This window comes from Accipiter gentilis, chromosome 9, assembly GCF_929443795.1.
Source record: "Accipiter gentilis chromosome 9, bAccGen1.1, whole genome shotgun sequence".
Classification (NCBI taxonomy): domain Eukaryota; kingdom Metazoa; phylum Chordata; class Aves; order Accipitriformes; family Accipitridae; genus Astur; species Astur gentilis.
The window spans coordinates 41,114,590-41,131,970 of record NC_064888.1 but is presented as its reverse complement, the minus strand read 5'-3'; the positions used below and the strand labels follow the sequence as shown (position 1 = coordinate 41,131,970).

General features: G+C 42.8%; 1 protein-coding gene across 3 annotated transcripts in view; it reads right to left on the bottom strand.

The window, feature by feature from the left end:
* The window catches only part of DOCK1 (dedicator of cytokinesis 1), a 315,989-nt gene extending 299,783 nt beyond the window's left edge, over positions 1-16,206 (bottom strand). For all 3 annotated transcript variants that reach the window (XM_049809511.1, XM_049809513.1, XM_049809514.1), the window contains exon 1: positions 14,379-16,206. In XM_049809511.1, coding sequence (XP_049665468.1) covers positions 14,379-14,574 — 196 coding nt within the window. In that variant the 5' untranslated portion in view covers positions 14,575-16,206. The remainder of the gene's footprint in view (positions 1-14,378) is intronic.
* Between the last annotated feature and the right edge of the window lie 1,175 nt (positions 16,207-17,381).

Sequence of the window (17,381 nt, the reverse complement as noted above, 5' to 3'; positions counted from 1 at the left end):
AACCAGCACAAATTATGGTCAAAGTCAGCACAGGCACCAATACTCAATCACACATTTCCAATTTGATGCTGAAGTAGGGCATATAGCTTCCCAAGTGATTGGGAGCAGCACTTCTCATACAGGTTGGGTAGAAGACTGGTCGTGGATGACGGACATGGAGGAGCCAGTTCCTCAGGACCTTCATCCTTCACAGCATGAAGCGCAACCTTTATGAAAACACCTTTTTCAGCTTCTCGCCACTGCTACACAAAAGCCAGCAAGAACAGAGACCAGCTATATCTGCATGAGGATTTTAACTAAAGAGATCCACGCTGCGCTCATGTTAGCTCCAACTGAAGATGCCTAATGCATCAGTCCCCTGCTTCTTCAAGCTCTTCCCTTACCATTGCAGGTCTTTATTGCACCGAACATAATTTTGCAAAGAGGGTGTCTTTTACTAAGCATTTCTATAGCAGTGAGCTTAATGTCACAGTTATATTTTAATAGTCATTTCAGTGACTATAAAAATCAAGTTCAACACAATAAAACTGCTATCATACTACTGTGGAAACAGTTAGCAAAAAAATGGCCACTGCAAGACACTATTCACTGCAATATAGAGCTGAGAACGCAGAGCAAAAAGCCTAGAGCAAGGAGAAAATGGGGTGATAAGAAAAAGTTTACATTTCCTACTGTTCTTCCTCCTCGGCATTTCTACAAGGGAAAACAAAATCAAAATTCCTCCATTGCTTTCTCAGGAAAGCTTATGGAGTAGGGAACGGAGGAGAAGGAGTTTTAGGCTTTTTTATACATCAAACCTTACTCAATTTATTTTTACTTGCCATCACTTTGTCTCTTAGTCCTTCAAGCTGTCTCCAACAGCAAGAACTACAGAAAAAGAGCACAGCTCCAGAGTCAAATAATCCCCAAGGAACTTGTTTTGCTTTCTTAGAAGTAACCAGTCAGAGAGAAGAATTACCCAAGAGCCGCAGTTTGATCCACCAACACTTTCTCTTTTCCACAACAGCTAGGCTATTGCAGAAATTGGAAATACATTATATTTTTCCTGAAGTTGTATCTTATACCAGAATTAATGGAAAAACGTAACCATGGAAGCGAGTCAAACTGCACTGAATACATTAAAAGATAAGAGCGGCATTTTGCAAAAACAGGGAAAAATTGTTTTTCTCCAAACCAGTAAGAAATCACATGCCTCGTGCCGCTTTCAGAAGAGTGACAGAGTTGGCTCGGCAGCTAGCCGTAACAAAGAGTCACTGTCCAGCTCGCTCCAGGCTGCCGAGTCGGTCTCTCGTCATCAGCTCCCTTCACTAGCAATGGAGTTTCTTTACGGTACTGTCAGAGGGAGCTCGTATCCATACAAACTCCTTGTTTCCCACCTAAAGGGAATCCTTTGAACCCATACTAATTTTTATGTTCATTCTGGAAGAAATAAGGAGAAGGAAACGTAACTGATACGGTATTACTAGTCTTTAAAGACCCAGCATCATATTTTACTCTCTCCATAAATCAAATATACAAACTTCTGGGAAGTGGGGAAAACCAGAGTAGAGGAACACCCAAAAGCTCTGCTTACAGACACTGAACTCCACATCTTCTTGTGCAATAGAAACCTAAATCTATAGTCACACCACTTAACTTCATCACGAGTTAATTTGATCGTTCTAAAGCCTTGTCTAGTCTAATTAAAGTCGATCTAGCCCAATAATCCACCACAAACAAATGTGGGAAATTCCCAGATGAGAACTTTCTGCCAGCAGCCGCTGAGTCCTGTCCTACTGACCAATTTGGTTCCCCATTGCTAGCACACCCCTCAGCCTACTGAAATGCATCAAAGGCAACCCCTGTAACTACCACCCTTATTCCTCCGAGCCTCAAAATCACCCTTGTTAATTCAGAATAGCTCAAGGCCATAACACCATACTTCCTAAGCATAATCACCTGAAGAGAGTGTTATTTTAAAAACACCACTGATGGTCATGTATATTGACGCTAGTAGGGTGTTCAAGGTGCCACTAACCCAGCAGCAAGTTGCTAACCTGTGCTATAAGATGAAAGCATCTTAACTATTCTTTCTTTTTCGCGTGTTATCCTCCCAGCATCGTCCCAACTATTCACTGAAAAGAGGTAAGGATTAGCACACAGCACATGCATGCTGGCAGCCCAGGGTAGCACCAGCCAACAGAGGAGGCAAGAGCCAGCTCCTGGCTACAGCAGACGACCAGTGCTGGTCCTAGCACTGCCCCATTGGAAACAATGGCCTAAGGAGAACCATTTCCCTGTAATGACTTCCAAAGCAACACAGAAGATACTAAATCTGCTCAAATGTTTGTATTTGGCAAGCTCTGACCGGTAGCACAAGTTTGTGCTAAACTGGACAGCGCATCTGTCCTCCACAACCGCTTTCACCTTAAAACATTTGTTTTCCCCGCTGTAAAAATTAGTTTTACTAACTCCATTAGTCTAACAACCAGTGGTTATTTCTTAATTATTCAACTCATTTCAGCACTTTCAGAGCCTCTACCTCAAAACAAAACCATTAAAAAAAGCCAAACTAATGATAGCTAGAGCACTGTACACTCAGTTCAAGTCCCCATGTCCAGAAAAACAGCTCATTTTTAGTACATTCTCATCCCATTCCAAAGCCTGCACACTGAGGCCAGAGGGATGTTGGAAAGGGTGGAGCAGTGGACAGTACTTGTGTCATTTTCCTGTAGGAATCCAACTTACTCCTCTCAATTAGAAGCCTTCAGTGGTCTGAAAAAAAGCAGTGTAAACTTTAAAAGTGTTTCTTGGTCCATTAGTGTCCGAAGAGCAAGACTGTGCTGCTGCATGCAAAGGTAACAACAGAAACGCCTGTGATGTGCAGATGCAATAAGAAAGGAAACACAATGGTAGAGCCCAAGGCTTCACTAATGTTCACCAATATTTCAGTTTACTAAGTTTCCTTAGTCATTTCTCAATGCTACCCTTCTTATCAACAATTGAGCTGGTATTCAATTATTCTATTTACCCTCTGCAAAACTATTTTGAATTTTCTACACTCCTTATGTAAATGTTATGGAAGACACTATTATATACAAACATAATACATGAACTCCTAATCTTTGAGTTTATATCTTGGTGTAAGAACAGCTCCCAGATCATCATGCTGCATTATAGATGGTATCACGCCCAGACTGTAAAAGCTTACACAATATTTTAGATATTCAAGCCCTAATAGCGTTAAAACATCTTCCAGTGTTCAGCCAAGAACACATTCACCTTTGTGCACTCTAACTGCAGAAACTGGCAACTGTTACATTAAGCCCAAATTGTACTTTCTGTATTTAAAGCACAAATCTGAACCAGTTACATCACTCAGTTATGACAGTTCAGTAAATAAGAGGCCTCTTTTGCAGCAAAAGTTATTGATAAAAATCTGTTACTAAATCATTTCAAGAATGCATTCAACTAGAAAAATCAAACACAAGCTGAACCCACACAAAACTTCTAAAAATGTAAACAGTACCATAACTGAGTAACTCTCTCAAGTCTTTATTAAAATGTGCTTATCTGGCTATATCCAGTCCACTGCTTTATTTTTTAGGAATAAGAATTCCCACGCCACAGAGCTTGCAGTGAGATACTTTAGGCACTCCTCGAAGACTTACTTGCTTCTTGAAAAAAGGGGGGGGGGGTGTCCCCAAATAAAACCTTGCTAATGGGACGGTCTTCCCATTATGCGGGGAGCATACGCTGACTAAATGAGTAACTCCCCATCGATGTTGCAGGCACGACTGCAAGGTGGTGCTGGTTTAACGAAGGCTTTGCCATAATCGCATTAAGACTTGCACTTGTGCTACCTGCATCAATGTCCCAGTAGCGCAATTCAGCAGGAGAGACCAGATCAGACCAAACAGAGTCCAAAGTCCAGTTCCCATAATCAGCATTTAAAACACACACAGAGACCTTACAGCAGGCAAGCCTGTATTAGCCAATTCTTTATTCTGTATTAGCACTAACAAAAATTCCCTCATCTGTCAGCACCTTATCAGCCCTGGATGATCAGCCCAGGACAGTAATGCTTAGCATTAAAGCAATCCAATCTAATGTAACTGCAGATGTCCGTATTATGCAGATAAATATCTAATGCTTTTTTTAATCCTTTCAGACTCTTAGTTACAGTGAAACACTCAAGAACAAAACCAAGAAATAAAAGTAAACAAAGCGTAATATAATAAATACCAAAAGAATATTTGGCCTTCCATCAAAAGTTTGGGGTTGCCGTTTCGTCCCGTTTGACTCACGCGCTATGGGAACTACTGCCTAAGAAATACCACTGCACCACAAAAATATCTGTTCTCATCTCCAGCCACTTGTGAGCAAGAACAACTGTTTTCTCATCAGAAGAGCTCAATAACTGAAAACTCTGGGAAAGGGATCTTTATCTGCTGCTTCAATCCCTCCCAGTGCTTTGTCATATGTCACTAAATTAATTTTAAAAAGGAGTCAATGCCAGCTTCTGTGTTTGTGAGCAAGCCCCAGTCTTAGAGGAATTCTGAGTTGCTCCTCTGCATACTGCTGCCCATCTCCTGGGAAGTCCACAAGAAAAAGGTTGTCTTCATTATGCCCAACCGTTAGCGAGCAGCATCAGAAGAGACTTGACCAAGGTGACACAGAGGTGGAAGACAGATTGTCAACAGCTAGAGGCATTGCTCTGACAGGCTGTCAAGGAAGGAGGCAAAGTTAGATACTGCCAAAGGCATACCTTCTACAGAGTAATGCTGATTTGAAATGGAAGCCCAAATACCTCCAAAGCTAAACTAAAAAAAGAAAAAGCCACAAACCACTTTTTTTTTAAACCATCTTACAGAAAACACTATCAGTAGAACCACTGTTTTAGTTACACCACTTAACCTTTACACCAGAAGCTTCAGTGATCAATCCACAGAAGGAAGAAAAAAAGAAAAAAAAAAAAACAAACCAAAAAACCCCCCCCACAAAACCACAACACAGGACACACCAACCTCAGATGGGAGGAAAAAAAAAAAAGTCTCTCAAGTCTACTCCACCTAAGATTCTTGCTCAAAGAAGCAACGGGAAGGCTATAGATTGATGGAGACACAAACAACACCTACTAGTCGTGGTAAGAAAAAATAACAGGCAAGAGTCAGTACAACAGCAGGAGGTTGATGAGGCACTGGGCAACATCACCATTACCTCATATTAGAGAGAGCATACTATAGGCTTAAGCATAAGCATTATTTTCTATATATTTGAGCTACGAATGAGCAATGGATGTTCTGATACAAAACAGCGAAAATGTTAACATGCAACCCCAAAGCAGCAGGAAAAAACAAAGAAACCAAGAGGACAAGCTTTTCAAACTCAGGCTGTATTGCAAGGCAGAAGCAAGGACGGAGAGAATCACAGCTGACCATACTACAACAGTCTCCATAGCAGTTAAGGAGGAAATAAGCATGGGGGTGGTCACACCTGCAGCTGGTCCCTTCTTCAGACTCACTGACCAACAGGAGGCCCATGCAAGTCAAACAAAAGCTGACAACCCTCTTTTAGCTCTTTCCATTACTTAAAAAACAATAATTGAAGTAAAAACTCCACTTCTTGCCATCTTGATGTTAGTTTTTATTCATATGCTTTTATTTTGGGGAGAATAACCTTATATTTAGTCAAGAGCAACTTGAAAGGTTCCCACAGACCCTTATCTATAACTCTCTTAAGTGACACACTTAGTCATATCTCCATTTAGCCATTAAAACTGCAGTGCAACCCCTCCTTTAGAGGACAGTATTTATAGGACATTCCAAATCACCCACCTTGATAAGCTGCAGTCATTTCAGGGTCATGATTTGTTCACTGAAGTCATATGCACAGCAGATTTTTTTGAAAGCAAGCATCCTTTTAAATTGCTCCCAATCTGCATCAAGATTTGGAAAGTCAAATTATCATCAGCTACTTCCATCTGGCTGAACACTGAGATATTACCTGTTTCAGGGTCCACTACAGAAATACTTCTTACATTACCAGTTGCTTTCATTTCACTTCATTTCTGATACGCAGCCTTCGCTACAAATACTATACACACACTATGCTGAAGCAGAAGTAACTCCTCAATAAAAGCACCCAACTACATTCACTGAACCACTCCCTAGGGCCAACATTTTTTCCTGCAGACCAGCTGGCACAATTAGGAGGACATTAAAGGCTAAAGCATCAGCTGGGAGGCAGGCAGGTATGCCCCTGGAGACACAGGGAACAGTGGAGCTTTCCATGATCCTGTATCCCAGACCCCTTCCAACAACTTTTAGTCTTATGCAGGGACCACAGCCACCACCAGCTCCAGGGTTTGCCATCTTATTTCTTCTGGTTTTTGGGGTTTTTTTACTTTATTTTTTTTATTCCATGTATGGAAATTCTGAAAGCCCTCTTCTAACACAGCACAGTTGAAGGTCCTTGCCCCTTAGGTTTGGGTACAGTCCGGCATCATTAATTCGGCATCGGTTACTTCCTCCTGGGACCCACAGGCTATTCAGCTACGTTCCCTAAACACGTGTTATTTTATTACATTCAACTTCAAATTGAGTGATGTCAGTACTTCCGTGCTTTGTTCAGAGAAGAAGGCGGCAGGCAGAGCAAACACAAACACCAAAAGGCATCTGGATGCTTGAAGAGGCTCTCGGGCACTTCTCGGTTCGTGTGCTCTCCCAAATCCCAAGCGCCCACCCGCACTGTCAGACGTACGTTTTTCAAAGCTGCTCAGGAGCTGTGCTTCCAGGAACCTCTGCTGGCCATCGGTTAGGAACTCACCACGTCAAGCCACGAGGTTCCTCCACGAGGAAGACAATTCTCCACGTTGCCACCAACGATGCCCTCCACACTTGGAACTCCTCAGGGACTCCTGCTTTACTACAGGGTGCTCCCGAAACCCCTGCACCTAGCTCAGCTTGGGACCTGCTCGAGCAAGTTTTCAACCTCGATATTGGTTCATTTGTGTAGTAGAAACGCTAAAGTGACACAGCTACTACAACAGCAGAGATGTACAGAACAGAGGGCCTTCAGAAACCAAGTGCCTACAAGCATATATACTGATTATGTACACTTTTACTTCCATCTGTGTTCATAAATTACACAGCAAATCCTGTATCACTTAATTGCTGGTATTTTCTACTGGGTAACAGAAAGACATGTTGCTACTCCAACACCTTTTGGTAAAATCAGCCACCACAAACCTCTGAGAACATGTTATAAAAAGGTTAGCACTAACTAATATAAACAGTACCGTAAATAAAGCAGCAGTGCTAAAAAAATTATTAAAAAAAATTCAAGTATCATGGCCAACAGTTACTTCAGTTATTCATCCATCTGTTTGTTTTGTTATGTATATGGATACATGATTACACATAATAGTTCTCAATGTAATTATTTCAGTTTAGTTACAAAGCTATATGGAGCGGAAAAATATTTCCAGAGATATTTCATGTTTTGCTGATGAAACTGAAATTCAGCAACTGCTGCTTCTTGTGTTACAAGTCTTCACATCAGAAATCAGATTTAATGCACAAATTACATAAACATGGAAGGATAAATAATACAATATATAAATGTTTTCACAACTACAGCCTGAAAATGTAGATAAAGTTTCAGAATTACAAGAATTATCTCTTTTTGAACATTCTTTTCGTTTAGATAGGGCATGATTTTGATTTTGCCCTCAAGCTAAAGGAGGAAAGTATTCCAGTAACTCATTAAGGAATTCATTAAAGCATTATTGAGAAAATGGCTATTGTCAGAACAGCCTTGGGATCTACCACAGGCCAGAAAACAGAATGAAAAATGTTTTTAAGTTTACAAAAAAAAAGCTAACTTTTCAGTGGTCCATCTCCCTGTCAAAGAAGGCCCACGAAGAAGAACAGCCCATGTATTTCATAGAAACGGTGATTAGCCACCACTGAACGTTTTGTGAAAGTTTCACAACTGCAGCAGGTAGAAGAGGTGAGACTGACATCTTTAAAAGAGTAAATACTTTAAAACTGGATTAGCACTAGTTCCTCATTTGAGCTTCAATTCATTAATATAAGTCAGCTTTCAGCTATTTATCTAAAGTTGGACACATCTACAGGTATTTAACAAGATGTATTGATTTCAGTCCTGAAGGACTACTAAAGGATTAGACAAAGCGTATCCTGCATATGCTCTACAGCCAATACTGGACAGACTCCAGAAACACAAATATTTCAAAGAAAAATTATTGCAACACTTATGCCTGTAGTTGCAAGCTGACAGAAAGGCTTCCTGGAGACATTGGTTTGACTTTTTAAGTTGCATCCAGTTTACTTTCCTCTTCCCTGAAAGCTTTGCCTACACAGAAAGGAAAATGCATTTATAATACAAAGAAAGGTGTGCCAAGTATGGCAAACAGTCTAAAACTAACATCGTATTAGTGCACCTAAATGAAGCATTTATGGCAATGACAGACAAAGAGGAAAACTGTAAAACCCACCTAGGTACTACCTGAAATTCAGGTGGAAATTCAGAAATAGTTTTCCCCCTGAATTAATACCAAACCAAAAACCTTAAATCAGGACCTTGTCCTACTGTCACTTCCATACTTATATACGATGTAAAATATAAATCCTTGTCTTGTGAAAATTCCCCGTCCCCTTTTATTTTCTAGGAACAAGTGTTACTTAACAGCTGAAAAATCCCTAAACTGACTAAAAACTTACTCTGCAAAGTTAAATAAATGCTGTGTATCATGCCTGTAGGCAGCCAGCTGCCTATAGGAAGTCAGTATGCGCTCTATGAGAGAGAAAGAAAAAAGTACTTCTGGTAAACCCCTACAGGAATCATTTCTCAGAACAATCCCGGTTTCTAATGTTGTCACTGACCTGGACAAAAGCAAACAGGAGTCAACACTTGTTCCACTTACCTGGTATTTTTATCTCTCTCCAATCTGTTGCTTGCAACAAACATTTATTGACAGAGAGCAATAGTGACTGCTGAGTAAACTGAGCATACTCAAGCACATGTCTACAGTCAAATTAAGGTCATTCATTTAGGAAGAGGTATACTTCATCTATCAGTCCCTTACCACTGCTTCACGTGATGCCAGGGACAAGGGACTACAGATATGCATCCCCTCAGCAAGCAGGAAATTAAAAGGTATTGTCAGATATCACAAAATAAAACTCTAATCTGGGTGTACAGCAGGGTACGTTGTCTCTAGGAGACTGAATCTGCATGTGCTTTCTCAAAATGGTAATACACTGATAAATACATCAGCATATACTGCATGGGCATTTTTACTCCATCGGTTTGGGACTTGCCAGAGCGCAGTCCTGCTGTCAGTAACAGCACAAAGGTAACTGTCCTGTCCTGCGAGATGTCTCCAAACCTTACTCACAACACAGCATCACTAAAGTTCTTAAGATGCATTCCTAAAATGCACCACTAAGATGCATCTTTTCCAATTTCCTAAAAAAGTTCTCTTCCCTACTTTAAGGCATGAATATGCAAGCACAAGATCATGAACTCTTTTAGTAAACAAGAGTCTTCATGTGCCACCACCACTTATTGCAGCTATGGACTGCAAATCCAGGATTCCACAAAAGCCTTAAATCTGTCCTAAACCACTGCAGTCCTCCCTCGAGCAGAAGCAGCAAAGTAGTAGTGCTTGGCCATAGGAGCTCCTGTGCTTTCAATGGCACTGCTCTTACCAAATTCCTATCCCCCTTTCGAACACCCCCTACAAGAGCAGAACTCCGTTGCAAAACTTACATATCATGACCTTTGTATCACCACTCAGTCCACCAACTCGTTATAGCCCGCCCCTCGTAATAAATACATATATTTCTGCATACCTGGTTTGAAGATACTTCTATATACCTTTTGAAAAGCTATCCCAATCTCAGAGAGGCACTAAAATACCCTAACTTTGAAATGTGGCCAAAGTGCATCGTGTTTCAAAGCATCTAAAATCAGGCTAGTTATTATTTGCCCCGTCATGACACACAACAAAAACTCACCAGTAACAAGCAAAAACACAGGAACTCCCAACCGGTGTGGCTCACTGTAAAATTGGTTTAGTTTGTGGGTTGGGTTTTTTTGTTTGCTTGTTGTTGCTGTTTTTTAGACTAATGCACATGGAGACGCACACCCTACACCATATGGAGTGCATCTGAGCAGCTTGCATGATACTAGCTAAAGACCGAGAACCACAGGTACCATCTCAAGTACTTGCAGCACCCTGTCCACCTAAAGGAAAGCTTGAGCACACCTACATGTGCCGTAGAAGTGCAACAATTGTTACGTACACAGCCACAGAAGTACAGACTATTTTTAAAATGCTAGTGTCCTTGACATATACATTATCTTTGACCTAATACATGCCATGAGGAAGCACCTACCCAGGCATCACGTGCTGTCGTGAAGTAATAACACAGTGCAGCTCCCCATACAGAAATCCAGCCCTTTCTTCACCAAGGCTTTGAATTTATGAGGCTGCCCAAAGCCAGGAGCACCTTGCCTGCCCGACAGAGCCCGCATTGGCTTACTGATCATGGTAAGGGCACAACTATCCATGTTTTCCAGTGACTCATTAGGAGTAGCAGAGGAAAGTAGAGTCAGCATCCTGAAAATTAACAGGATCTCAGGCAGCATAAGCCCTCTGGCCAGGAAGTTCTCCTTCTACATGCAACCACGCACTGACACACATGGTACTATTTTTCTATTTCCCCATTTATTAAAAGAAGAAAAAAGAAAAAACCAAACAGATTAAACTATCACAGTGGTGGTCTAATTACTCCATAACTGCACATACTTTTGAACACAAAGGCTTTTTAAATATGAAATTTGTAGTAACCATAGTAGCGCCAGTTTTACCTCTTGCTGCAGTTTTAAGCCCAAAGGAAAAGGGTCAAGTAAAAGTAGAAGTCAAGAGGATTTGGAAGGTACTAGAGCCACTTTATGTTATCTCAGAAGCGCTATTCAGGCTCACAGACTTTCTAAAGCAGCTCATTACATCTCCTCTCCACTGGCATAAGGAAGAACACCAAAATTACAATTTTTGCATCACACAAAGTAGGAAATGCGAGACTGAGCAGCCACACTCAGCAGCCGCTTGGGACACCAAGGTTATGTGGCAGACATAAGCAGCCTCTGGGGCTCTCCGAAAGCCTCTAATGTCCCTACTGAGGAAGCCGTACACCCACGTGGCCATCTCAATGCAAAAACATGCCTCCCCACCAGCTTGGGGCAAGAGATGAAATACAGAGCTAGGCACTGAGATGAAGGAGAAGGATACACAGCATTGGGAGAGGAGAAAAGCTACTTCAATTAAGCTGATGGTTTTCCTGTTACAGATGGTTCCCCGTATGTTATAACTGTATTATCCCATTATATCCACACCCATTCCTCATCCAACCTCCCCACACGCAGAGCCCTAAATTCTCTCAGGAAGCGGAGCTGAGTCACACTCACAACTGCCTGCTGAGATAATGCCTCTGCACTATGCGGCAGCACTCCTCATTTTAAGGCAGTAAGTTTAGTTTACATGTATGCTGGACATCCAGCATCATCTTCGAACCCCACCATGCAAGGTGGAGTGGGTTGAGCAGGAGGAACATTTCTTAACACACCTGTATCCTACCACAGTTACAGTACAGGTATGTCACAATAATTTATTCCTACTGCATCACAGCCCGCAAATCTTCAGGACTTGAGGTGTTAAGAAAGCTTAGCTGTGCACAGGCACACACTAGTCAAGAGGAGGGAAAAAAAAGTATATATATTACATATACACTTACATATTTTATATATACACCTTATATATATATATAGACACACAATTCTGAGCTCCCACAACTGCAACATAAGTAATATAACCCATAACAATAGATACCTTCTTGTTATTTCTGCTTTAGTAAAACATACACGCTAAGTGTATTACATATACCTGTCACTAAGATGGCAGTTCAATTAACAATCCTGTTTGGGCACAGGCAGGTGTTTCTGTTCCACCGTCAGACAATACCAATCCGATGTCAGTCTCCAGGACTGGTCATGGCAAATAGTTACAAAGAAAAATATTCATATGTTAGCATGTTCAGCTTAACAGTGCCTTCTCCATTTCTGTTTGGGACTATGTAACTGCTACATCAATTCTTCACAACCTGAAAGTTTCATAAGCAGCAAAAAATAAAACATCACAAGTCTCACAGTGTACAGAAGCACCTTTTTTTAACAACACAAAGGCCTGTAGGACACATGTAACCAAACGGAATATTCATTGTCCTCAGGAGGAAACCCAGCAACGTCAAAAAGCAGCTATCCCTCCCAAAGCGACATCTAACAGCATAGCACAGGCCAGTGAGTAGCAACATTCAATTAGCTCTAAATCCGATTTTATCTCCTTGCAACACTACATTGACTTTCAACTCTCACACCCCTGCAGTTCAACAGAGAAATACCCTAATTTTGCTGGGGGTTCATCCCTCTCAGCTAAAGAGATCAGAGAGAAAAAAACAGAAAACAAAACTAAAAAAAAACAAAACAAAACAAAACAAACTATCCTACAAAAACAAACCTATTATAAAACCAACCCCTCTCCAGGGCAGTGGACACAAACAAAAACACCAGTTGAGCACACAATCTTGTCCTTCTTGAAACTGTGAAACAATTTTTTTTTTCTTAAATTACACTTCAGTCTAGTTCTCTTATTGCACATACGATTTCCCACACTGGATATCCAAACATACTTAAAGTATATTTTAAAATATACTTTATTCCACACTTCTTATTCTCTCACCCTTTCAAAATCACCTCCAAGACATCGACTCCTGGAAAGCCAGGTCTGGGCAATCGCCTTTGCCACAATAGCAGAATGAGTTCCTGCAAAAGAGGAACTTGCTTTCGAGTATCACTGATTTCTAACACTAGTATATACTACGTGATGGTTTAGTCATTACTGTCTTCCAGAAATACTGTACCCATCCCACACCGCAAAGCAGGTATTTGGAAAACTTAACAAGCAACTGCCATCTGTAGCATTTCTCCTTTCTTATATTTGTCCTGCATCCTCAGCGCTGACATGACTCACAGCTCTCACCCAGTGTAACTGGACAGATAGGATTTGCTAGTAATTCAAAAGTCATGCTCTCGTTTTCTAGGGATGTACACAGAGAATTTAAAATTAATTCCTAAAATTCACTTGGGCTCTACTTCGACCAGAAACTCCCTTCCTCCTGCTCACGTTGTTTATACAAGGCTTAGCTGTGGCTACATATGAAAACTAAGTTGTTCTTCACAACCAGTAGAGTCCAAGAACCGTGGCAGACACTGAACTTAGTATTTCCAAATTGAATAGTCAGATTTATTATTTCCTTCCCCAACACAAATGCTCTCACTCATGCCAATAAAGTTTTCTTCTCCATAACCCCCAAAGACCGCTTTTGATCAAAACCAAAACATCCTCAACATCAAGATGGGCCCTTCTCGGCACAACGTTGCCCCAAACCACGGGGGTTTGGTTCCGTTTAATTAGAACGGAGATGTTTTAACTACGGGCAGAGAACAATCCCCCTCTGTCTGAGAGGGACTGAAGAAGCAGAGTACGAAATGGATCCCCGCACAGCAGCGCGCAGGGGAAACCCCTCTTCTGTATGAAAATCACGCTCCCCGCGAAACCCAAGAGCCTTTTCCCTCGGTAGCCCCAAAATCCTCCCTCTCCCGAGGAGGGGCAGGAGGAGAGGAGGCAGCGGGCATCACCATGGTGCAGGGCAGCGCTTCCCACCGAGGATCCAGCACCGCAGGCGGATCCTGCTCAGCAGCCATCAGGGAGAGAGGGAGGGAGGGGAGGAAAAAAAGAAGCCAACGAAAGGAAAAGAAAAAAAAAAAAAACCCAAAGCCCTCTTCTATTCACACAAAGTAGTACAGGGGAAGCAAAGAACACAGAGGAGAAGAAGAAAAAGGCAACTTTTTTCCTAAGGAGGACGACCCAAACGCGGGTCGCCCGGCGACTCCAGACAACTTCCAAACTTCCCCTCAGCAAATCCCCGCCGGGAGGCGGCCGGAGTCCCCGAGGGGAGCGGCTTCCCCCCGGCCCGGGCTCGGGAGGGAGGGACGGACGGACGGAGGGACAGACAGCCGTCCGACCCCGCGGGGCGGCCGAGGAGGTTACCTCAGGCGGCGCGGAAGCGGCGGGCGCTGCTCGCCCGGGGAAGCGCGGCCCCCGGCCCGCCCCAGCTCGGCGACCGGCGCCGGGGAAGGGAGGCCCGGGGCTGGGGGTTCGCCGCGGGCACCCCGCAGCGCAACAGGCGGGGGGGGAGAAGAGAGAGAGAGAGAGGGGGGGGGGGGGGGGGGTCGGGAGGGGGGGTCCTCACCTACGCCGTATTTTTCCTCCCTTTTGGTGGGAACCCAGCGGGTCATGGCGCTGGAGAAGGGGGCGGGGGGGAGTGGGAAGGGAAGCCCGCAGAAGGCGGCGGCGGCCGGACCGGACGGGGATGCGAGAGCCCCCGTTCCTACGCCGCCATTTTCCAATCGCGGGACGGGAAAAGTTTCTACCGACGGCGGAGTCATGTGGTGCGGGCGGAGCCAGCGGCCTAGCGCCGGACTGGGCCGCCCCCGCCGCCGGGGGAAGGCGGGCGATGGCGGGGCGGACAGCCCGCCTCAGGGGGCCCGGACGGTCCCCGGGGTGCTGGGGGGGGGGGGGGGGACACGACCGAAGCCCCAACAACCCCCCCCCGTCGTCCCGCTGAGAAAACCCTGCCGGGTGCCTTCAGGTTTCCACACAAAAGGAGAGCGGGGTGGAGGTGGTGCCTCACCGGCAGTCACCCTAATTGTGTAATTAATTCCAGGTTACACCTGGCCTTGCTCTGCGGGAGAAGTTTTCTTTTTTTTCCCTGCGCAGGGCCAGCTCGGTGTTAAACCAACGTGGCTTTTCCTCAGCGCCGCGTTGCCGGGTGGCTCCAGCAGAAGGATCCCGGTCTTGCTCCTGAGAGAAATCACCGGTTTCTTGGGGGTCTTTTTTAGCTCCTGCTCTGGTCCCTCCAGCCACCTGGCCCTGGAGGGTTTCTGTCTGCTTCCTTCCCAGAGATGTGGCCCTAAAACAGGGTTTCTGCTAATGTGTAATAAGAGTAGCGGGTTCTCTGCGTTTGGGTGCTGATTGCCATGTTGATGAGCACGCCGCTCTGAGTAAATCCTTCCGTGGCCGTAAAGATGAGAAACCTTCCATTTCTAAACCCAGGTCAAAAACCTAGGCCAAACTTAACATCCCCTGGCTAATTAGGGTGTGGAATATATGATTGCAGAAGAACGAGAAAGGGAAATGAGCTTCCTGATCCCAACCCCCATACCCTTGGAGACACCCAGGACCATGATTTAGAGAAGAAAATTTAAAAAACAGTCTTTAGCAAAAAGAACATAAACTCTGTAAATGCCAGCAGAAAGCAGAAGGATAACAAATAAAGAGAGGTGATGTGTCTGACTGGCTGTTGTTCGTTAGGATTAGTCCTCCACCAAAGGAGAAGCCCCGTACCACAAATTTAAGAATGAGGTTAGGTCCTCTTTCGAGATCAGAGTTGAATCTCTTTTCTCTCCTCTTATTTTCTTGTATCGTTAGGAATGCAAGGGGCCAGTTTCTGCATCAGCATTCGTTATTGTCAGGTTTTGAGATCAAGTACTCATCTCAAACATCTGAAGGAGTCTAATCCTCTTTCCGTGTACCTTCCCTTTTCCCATCCTTGGGATTTGTTTCCCAGGTCACCACCTACACGTTCAAACTAATCTAAATTTCATTGTTCCTGTCCTGCAGAATTCAAAGGCCATCGTGATAGAGCGAACTACTGCACCTTTATGTATTATGCCCAGGAGTGAGAAGATCAAAAGGTTTTCAAAGTCAGCTTCATGGCTCATCAACTTTATCCTGCATTAATGGATAACTGATTAGAGCCTTACCAAAGACAACTTACAAGTGAGCTCTTTGATTTAACAGGTTTATTTTTGTAAGATAAATCAAAGTGAGTTAACTGAAATAATGGACGATCTTGCCCTGTTCCTACAGTCATCTTTGGTTTTCCACGCAAGGCAAAGGAGAAGTGGAATGGAAAAGCAGTGCAGCAATAGTGTTTATTTCTAGTGATGAGTATTTTGCAGTTGTATAAAACTGATGCGCTATTTTTGTGGTGCTGCTAAATATGTGCAGTGAAATTGCCGAAGCTGCTCAGGCATTAGATGGTTTAGAGTTTTTTAAGACTATTACTGTAATAATCTGTAAATCAGGGAATCTGACTGACTTTTCATTTAGATTACTGATAACCAGGAATCAATTCCGCAAACACTGTGGTGGCTTTTCAGATATGGGGTGTGAATAGGGGATACAAAGCAGCACTCTGATGTTATTTTAAACCTGCAGATAGCTGTAATTAGCTAATAAAGTGAGCTGTTGCTATATTTTATCCATCGTGGGCCTCGAGGTTCAAATCTGAAACTCAAACTGTGGTATTTGTTTCTATTTTGAGGGAGGCTAAAGGAGCCTGTTTCCCTTCATGAGAAATGTACTGCTGACAACCTTTCTTGAGGTGTTAACTAAGGGTTAAATTCTCATATAGATTGGCACTCCTTAGTCTCAGTTTACATGTACATCTGCACCAAATGGGAATTATATATACCTAAGTATACTCCTAGAGGCAGGAAATACCAGATTCAATAAAATGAAAGCTAAAGAATTACTTACAACTTCTACATATTAAATCCATGTTCTGTATTACAACAGCAAAATTTATTTTGACATCAGTGGGAGAAGAGGTTTGTCCTGTTGTCTGATCAGGGTCTGTAACAGAAACAACACGAGCAATCCCATGACCAACATAAAGCCTCACTGATACCGATGAGGGTCTATAGTAATGTTATTGCTTTCCACATTTTCATTTTAATGAAAACATGTTACAAATAGAGCTAATGCCATTAAAATTTTGATAACCAGTAAAAAATACTACTCCTAATTCACAATGCATAAACATCCCAATGCTTTTTTTTTTTTTTTTTTTTATAGCTTGGAAAAAAATGGTGATGGGATAGGACTGTAATATTGAGAAAATAAAAGGTTTTTATTTTTCTCTGGCAAACGTAATATAAAGTATCCTGCTGAAAAATATTTTTCATTAAACTGTCAAATGTTCAAGCTGACATATTTTACATACTTAGGCATAATACGTTTCTTCACACTGTGCATGTATGTTTTTCGTTTATGAAGAAGAAACTGAAAAAAGCTTCTTTCCATAAAATCTGAAAATTTTATCACATCATTATGTCAAGTCTTTGGATTCTCACCTTATTTTTTTAATCCATCACATTGAATTGGAGGCAATTCCCTTTCAGCAAAGAAA